This window comes from Benincasa hispida, chromosome 9, assembly GCF_009727055.1.
Source record: "Benincasa hispida cultivar B227 chromosome 9, ASM972705v1, whole genome shotgun sequence".
Taxonomy (NCBI): Eukaryota; Viridiplantae; Streptophyta; class Magnoliopsida; order Cucurbitales; family Cucurbitaceae; genus Benincasa; species Benincasa hispida.
The window spans coordinates 9661474-9669980 of NC_052357.1; the positions used below are offsets into that span (position 1 = coordinate 9661474).

Sequence of the window (8507 nt, forward strand, 5' to 3'; positions counted from 1 at the left end):
TTTTTTCTCGGAATAGCAATATTTTTCATAGTGTCCATATTTTCTACAATTGTAACACTCGACATTTGGACGATTTGAGCGACCGCCTCTTCCACGACCTCGGCCTCGTCCACACCAATTTAGTTGGCTCATGTCTTCTTTCTCTTCATTGTTGTTTCCATGACCACGACCTCTACCGCGATTGAAACTGCAACCACCACAACCACGTCTTCTTCCTCGGTTGTGTTGCACATGCCTTGTCTTCTTTGATGGTCATCTTTGTTTGTAAGGCCTCCTCCAAGACCTTTTGTTTCTTTTTCTTCTTTCTTTGTTCATGTGCTTCATGGGAACCTGCAAGATCATCAGTAGTCATTTCTTCCAAATTCTTTGATTCCTCGATAGCACATACCACATTCTCAAAATCATTTGTCAATGATCGAAGGATATTCTCCACAACCCTTGCATCTTCAAGAGTTTTTCTATTGCATTTAAGTTGGTTCACCACCGTTTGAACCCAGGTATAGTCAAATACTTCTTCTGACTCCTTCATTTTCATGGTTTCTAATTCGCCTCGAAGAGTTTGGAGCTGCACTTGTTTGACTCGATCAGCACCCTTGAAAACCTTCTCCAGTGTGTCCCACGCTTCCTTCGATGTTTACACTTGCAATTTTCTTGAAACCTGACTCATCCACAGCTTAGAACATGAGATAGAGAGCGGTTTTGTCTTTCATGTGCATCTCTTTTATCATCCTCAATTGGTTTACTGTCGAATTTGCAATTGGAGCCTCTTCTTCTAGACCTTCTTGGACTACTTCCCATATGCCTTGAGCACCGAGCAAGACACGCATTTGAATACTCCAGTTGTCATAGTTTATCTTGGTGAGTTGTGGTAACTGCATCTGTCCCAACATTGTGCTCCCATAGTTCGCCATAGCTCTGATACCAAATGAAAGAGATTACAATAAATAAGACAAAATTTCAAAAGTTGTAGTAATTTTTTACCCTTTGTTACTCAAACTGCCAAAACTTTCCATAGAAAATACCAAACGACTTGAGACTTGAACCATCAGAAAGTACACATCTGGTGCATTAAAATCCATAAGTCACACATTTAATTTAGATATCGTTTGACCTTCCAAATGCCTGCTAAAGACCACCTAAAAACCTGACAATTTGAGTTTAATGCTCAACATGTCATTAAATAAATAGTGATCCAAATTTTAGGGAAAAAGGGTAATATTTAATATTTGATTCAAATACAATTTAGTCCCTATACTTTGAAGTTTGTTCAATTTTGTTCATGTACTTTCAATAAATCTAAAATTTAGTCTCTCGAAATTATTTTTTTCCGAAAGTGATTAAATAATAATATTTTCAAGCAAAGGAATATAATATGTGAATACGTTTTCAAAATTTATAATAAAAATGCTAATAAATAACAAAAAAAATCAATAGTAAACTAAGTTACAGCGGAGACTAAGTTTAAAATATATTGAAAGTACAAAGAATAAAATTGAACAAATTTCTATATATAAAAACCAAAATGATAATTCTTTAGTTTTTTTTTTTTTTTTTTTTTTTTAACAACGTGCTTTTAAACTGTTATGAGGTTTCTTTTATTCTTTTTTTTTTTTTTTTTTTTTTTTTTTGAGTTAATAGGTCAAATTGATCACAGTTAATATGTGAGTATGTTTTCAAAATTTATAATAAAAATGTTAATAAGTAGAGAAAAAACGAAAATCAACAATAAACTAATTAACAGTGGAGACAAAGTTTAAAATATATTGGAAGTACAAATTGAACAAATTTCAAAATATAAATATCAAAATGATAAGCCTTTAATATTTTCTTGAGTTAATAGGTCAAACTGTTAACTTTTATTCACTTTCATATCTTTTAAAATGGCAATACAAAAGCTATGAGAGATGGACATATACTAAGGTATTAATTAAAGACCACAAATAATTAGAAAGATTAATAGTAGTGAAAATTAGTTGAAAGAATTTATGATGTGAAAATAGTAGATATAACATCACATTATATATTGAGGGGGGAAAAAGTCATAATTTTGGTGGGAATTAGGGCTTCCTAGTTGTTGTGGAACACATATTGCTTGTCAAAAGCACAGATTGATGTTGTTTAATCAAAATGGGAAGGGTAGGTGTATCACATGTGAAAAGGGGCTGAAAACAATAGTGGAACATCATTTAGTTTAAAGCAATTATTCATTAAAAATGGGAGTTTTTTCCTTGGCAAACCCACAAACAATAAATACAACAAACTACACCCAAAAAAAAAATGCTATATGAAAAACCATATTACCAAATCAAAGAAAGGATGTCAAAACTGTGGAAGTGTGGATAAATTTATTCTCCTCTCTTAGAATATGACAAAAAAGTTATAATTAACAAAATTTCCAACAAAAATAATGTCCTCAAGAGAACGATAATCCCAGCAAGAAACGAATCCTTTTTGCACAATAAATTTATCACCTCCAAAACATTAGATTCAACTTCGATCGAAGAATTATTCCTATCTCATTCCAGCATATTCACAACCAAATCCTCCAAAATACCATTTGCCTCTAGAATGTTGATGTTCCACCTCTTCCTAGAAAATTTATAGCCACCCAAGATCATTTTTCTATCATGATCACGAAGAATCCACCCAAATCCGCTAAAACCTCACTTCTTTATTTACCAAGCTACATTTGCATTCAGCTTCTAGCAATCCAAACTTGACGAGGACTAACGAGGAGTGACATAAGGTAGAGGTGTATAAAGTGAGGCGTTAAAAGGGGCCTTGAAATAAGTTTAATTACATGCATTTTTAGAACGGGTTTAAAAATAACTTTGCAAGTACGTAAAAAGTATTAAGTCAAATAAAAATAGATTTTTAAATAGTCATCTAGACAAATGATTGATGGGAAATTTATACCTTATAAATTGTAAAAATGACAGCAATAAATTACTACTCAAAAATGACAAATGAATTTCCTAACTTACACAATACAAGGGTATTGTTTTTCTCTTTTTTTTTTTTTTTTTTTTTTTTTTTTTAGTATAATGGGAGTAAAAGGATTTGAACCATAGATCTCTTACCACTAATATATTTATATGTCAATTGAGCTATGTTCGTTTTAGTCAATACTAAAATATTTTTCATTATTAAAATGTTCTTATTGCTAACACATCTATATGTCAGTTGAACTAGGCTCACTTTAACCCGTACTAAAATATTTTTTATTATTAAAATGGTTTGATTTTAATTATCAAAGAAACATACCAAAATGATTTAACATAGGCTAAAAAAAGAGAGAAAATTAAAACTTCCATAATTCAGACATAGAGTAATAATGTGAAAGTTGATATGATAAATGAGCACTAAAATATCCAAGTGTTGTATATATATATATATATATATATCCATTTGAATGGCAAAGGTCACAAGTGAAATAGCTAAAATGCCCTTTAATTTTCCAAGCTGTCATGAGAGAGAGTTTTGTTATGAGAGATATGGGAAACAACAACTAAACCCATCTTCCTCAAACAAAATAACATGCAAAGATCCCAAGGAATTCAGCAACCAATTCCATGGCCACAATTTAAATATAGATAATATCCTCAACTTGCACCAACTGTTCTTCCAAACTAGCTTAATATAGTGTGTGAAGCTGAATGAAACATAATTCATCTAAAAAATGTTAATTTTATTATCTATGAATTAAATGAAAATGATAATATTTTTTAGCAACAATTTCTGAAATGAAAGTATACTGTTTTTAGCATTTATTTAAAGTTGAGAATAAGATTGGTATACTGTTTTCGTAATTGTAAAATAATTGGATGAATGATAAGCAGCTTCCATATATAAAAGAGTAGTAGCAAGGCTTGGGCTTGTACACAACACACCCTTTGTGAATTGTGCATTGATGAAGAATTTGACATTTTTTAATGCCCATTTGTATACTTTGTAACATTTCAAATCATAACCTAGGAGCCAGACCCCACATCCTTGATAATTATACCATAATGGACCCTAGGGGCATGGTTGCTCAGGTGCCTAATTCCTAAATATAGCCCTATTCGATGCACAGTTAGACATATATAATACATCCTTTCTATTTATTTTCTTACCTAATTCCCTTTTCTTTTAAATACTCTACATATTTTCTTACATTTCAATTCTTTCATTTCTATCATCAATAATATGCTTTACTAATTTTTAATATAACATTGTTTACTGCAAATTCCATACATTATATTCTAAATTGCCTTGTGATTTTTTCCTGTAAATTATGAACCAACTTACTCTCTTCGTCACCCCATAATTTCTAAATATTCAAACATTTTAATTGAAGTCACCTATCGTAGGTGTGGTATTTTACCCGGGGATTACGCATTTCTTAGTTTTCTACTGAAAAAGAAAAATTCATAAATTTTCTTCGAATTGGCACTAGTCATGAGAAACAGCTAAAAGTTAGATTAGTAAACACGGACAATAATTTCTCCAAACCTTATTAACATGTTAGGCTTTCTTTGAATGGTGATGACGAAGTAAATAAAAAGGTACAATTGTATAAATAACATCAAAGTATGCACAACTTGGCCATAAACTACATCAAAAAAGAGAGAGTTTCTAGTATTTATTGATTGTCACATCAACGTACTTTTTAAAATATTGTTTAAGATCAACTAATAATATTCCTGAAAACAAATTTACATTGTGAATAAAGGAATATGGTATTCTTGTAGTTTTAGAATTTTTTCCAATACATCAAGACTAGTATTTGGATACAAAGGTATAACTTAGCTTGTTTGATTGTCTAAGTACCCATTCATCTCACTCTTTCTTTTCCTTTTTTTTAATAGAAATTCATTAAAACCAACAAAGCAACTCAACAATAAGACATCAATCCCTCTCAAGAATGAGTGACAACAAAAGGAAGGAAAGAACTCTCTCTTTTGAGGGAGACTCAAAAGATGTGAAAGCTGCTAGATTGTGGGTAACTTTGTTCTCTCTCTAAGGATTTGACAAAAAGATTAGAAAAATTTATATAACGTGCAAAATAGAGAGTCTCTTCAATAAAAATAAATTATAAACCTTTGAGAAGTCAAAATTTTCAAGATTCAAAAGTTTGAAGTCTTTTAAAGAAAGTAATTCACTAAACAAGATAGAGAGTTGAAACGACACATAAGCTAAATTGTTTTTATACAAAGTGTAATAATGAATTATTTGTAAACATTTGGTATAAAATGTATAAATGTAAATTTATTAACAGTTTATAATTAAGAACATCTTTGGACAAAGTATGGAGCACATCAAATATACGTAAAGTAAAGTTTGATGAGAAAACGTTGGAATATAAGTTAGTTTAATATATTATATAGTTTTATGATCCATTGAATTGTGTAAACTTTGGAGACACACTTGCGGTCCATGTGGATGGTACGTAGAGGATACGATGGTAATAAAAAGTTGTACGAAATGGAAATGGATATGGGACTCTGAAAACAATGCTCTTTCTAGTGGGTGCCTTGCCTTGGTATTTGTCTTTAAACCCCCATGTGCATGTGAGAGTAAAGAAGGGGAAAGATTATTTGAAATGAAATGCCACCAAATTTCTTTTTTTCTTTTTCTTATAATAATTAATTATTTGAAAAGGAAAAAAAAAAAAAAAAAAAAAAAAAAAAAAAACAACAACAACATTGCGTATCTTTTTTGAATGCTTGCTTAATCCAACAAACAAAAATTATTATTAATAAATAAAGGGAAAAAAATCATGAATTTTAGTGAAAGCTAATGAGTTCTTCATGTGCAATTTGGCCATATATCTACTCCAAAAGAAAACTATCACACAGCTGCAAAACATTAGTTTTTGTTTCTTTTCATGGCCCATTTTCCTTTGCCTTAAACCTCCAAGTTGTTTTTGTACCACCCTTATGTTTCCCTTGCTTTCTTTTCTGAATCATCTCTCTCCACCGTTTTAGATCTCTAGTCGAGAACATATACTTTAGTTGGACATTTTTTCAATAACGAGACAAAGGATGTGATTGTCCGTTCAAACATATCTCTCATTGTTTTATCACGATGTTTTATATTTCTGATATAGATCACATTCATACAAGAAAAGATATACCATTTCGTCGTATAACCATTTTGACTCGAATAGTTGTAATGAATGACAAAATATGAACATTATTAAAGGAATATAAGGTATAATGGAGAGGTAAAATTTCTCTATACATGATCTCTTTTATATAGTGTATAGATTTTGATTTAAGATATTTTCTAAATATAGAACATATATATTTTTTAAACGATACAGAACATACATTTTTATTTATGTATATATAATATTTGAAACATAACTTTATGTTCTTTTGTTTTCATTTTACTTATTCTCCATGTTAAATTGCGAACATAGCACATTTTAATCAAGTTAAACTTACAAATATAATTAATTATTATATAAGAACAGTAAATGTGTAATTTATCGAACATATAACTATTATAAAAATACATATCAATTATTTTTTAGTTGTGCTGATTCTAACGACCACATTTTCTCATACTTCAACTAGTATTAGTCACAACAATGAAAGATAGGCATGCAAGCTAAGGTTCGAAGAAATTCATAAAACTTTTTAATTTAAGAATTAAACTGATATATAATACTAAAAGAATGTAAACCAAATTTATAATTTGGGAACCAAGAGATTTGGTTTCCAAAATATATAATCAAATTTGACAGCCAAAATTTGGAATGGATATTTTTGTAATATCTTTAAAATCGATCAAAGCCCTATTTTTCCAACCACTCGCTTTTTTTTTTTTCCTTAAAAAAAAATCATTTATTATATTTTTTTCTGTTTCTTTCAAGTTCTACATTTTTATCTTCAATTTTTAAAATGGTGATGAAATAGAAATTGCCAACTCCTCTGTTTTTCTTTATATGATACGAGCAAAATGGACTCAAAAAGGAAAGGAGGAAAAAAAGTGGTTGCGAAATTATGAAGTCCATGGTAAGAATGCTACACTAGCATCCACTAGATCATATGCCTAACACTGGGGCCCATGTGATGAGAAATCAAGTACTCATCACAACCGTTCGTTACTCCGAAAATTGAACTCTGATTTATGAACTGTTGCTGTTGCGCAATTTGAAGCTCCTTCTGCCGTCTCAGCTCCAGAACTTTCCGGTGAGAATTCGAGTGTTTCGCCGATATGAACGTCGGACTCGCTGCCGGCCGATACTCCGGAACTAACCGTCCGGACTTGTACCGAACGCCACAAGCGTTGCAGAGTGTTTTAGGGCCCATAGGTCCAGTCCGCCATTGAGGAGTCTTCTCCGCCTGACAATGCAAGCATTTCCGGCCGGAGGAATCTCCGTTCGAAGCGTCTTTCTTCTTCGACGAAGATGATTTCGGCGGTTTAGAATCAGCCGGAGATAGGAGGTGGAGGAGGCGTGTGGTCCAGTCACAAGGAGCGATTCGCGATCGCTTGCTTCGAGCTTTGCAAGGGAGCGGCGTTTCGGCAGGGAAACGCGGCGAGTTCTTCGAGGAATCGGAGGGAATTGATACGGAAGGCGGTACTTCCGAGGAAGATGAAGTTTCTGGAGTTTGAGGCTTGGAAATCGAATGACCATTAGAAAGGTAATTAAGCGCTTGAAGATCTTTCCCTTCCGTGGAGAATGAATCTTCAACGAAGTTCGAGAGCCATTCGAGTTCCGCTAAATCATCGCACTGTAAACATAGAATTCAGAAATTGAATCAGAATGTAACTAATCTAACTTCAAATTGTTTCAGTTCTCGCAATGAATTTCAAATTTAATAGTTCAATCAACTAAATTGAAGTTCCGAAGAACAGTAGAAATTGATCAAATGCGAAACATTACCGGAACGCAAAGGTCTCCAGAGAATTGAGACTCGTCGAAACTCCGAGAGCCGATATTTCCATGGAAATGATGATGATCACCACCAGATACAGAGGAATTACAGCTATCAACTGCAGTAACGGTTGAGGAATCCGTCGAACTTCCCGCTACATAATCGAAGAAACCGTCTGTCATTATCGCATCTTCATTAGAAAAGTCAAGTAGGTCATCAATGGTGAAATGTTCCGCAGCCTTCGTCTTCTCCGGCGAAAATTCTCCCACTCCACCGTCAAAATATCCACCGATCAGAAACTTGTTCAGCTCCATAACCTCAACAAAATACAACACCAAAACACCAAAACTCTATCTCTCTCTCTCAAACTCAAACAAAAAACTCGTTGTTCGAGAGAGAAAGAGAAGCAAGTAAAATTGCAGAAGAATCAGTAACGAAGAAGATAGAAGAAAAGAAAATGTGCTCGATGGAGAATGGGGAAGATGGAGAAGAGGGGGATTTTGAGGACCAAACCCAAGGGCAAAAATGGAATACAACATATAAAAATATCAAAAAAGAAAAAAAAAAATGAGCATCTCTCTGCATGCAGAGGGAGATGAATATAATAATGAGGAAGTGACTTGCAAGTTCTGTAAAGTT

At 32.4% G+C, this 8507-nt stretch overlaps 1 protein-coding gene across 1 annotated transcript; it reads right to left on the reverse strand.

Annotated features, from left to right (window-relative positions):
* Positions 1-6739: 6739 nt before the first annotated feature.
* Positions 6740-8507, reverse strand: LOC120086525 (GATA transcription factor 9-like). The gene is made up of 2 exons (XM_039043225.1): positions 7877-8507; positions 6740-7724 (listed from the first exon to the last, which is right to left on the reverse strand). Exons 1-2 carry the CDS (start codon positions 8180-8182, stop codon positions 7029-7031), a joined length of 1002 nt encoding a protein of 333 aa, XP_038899153.1. The 5' UTR covers positions 8183-8507; the 3' UTR covers positions 6740-7028.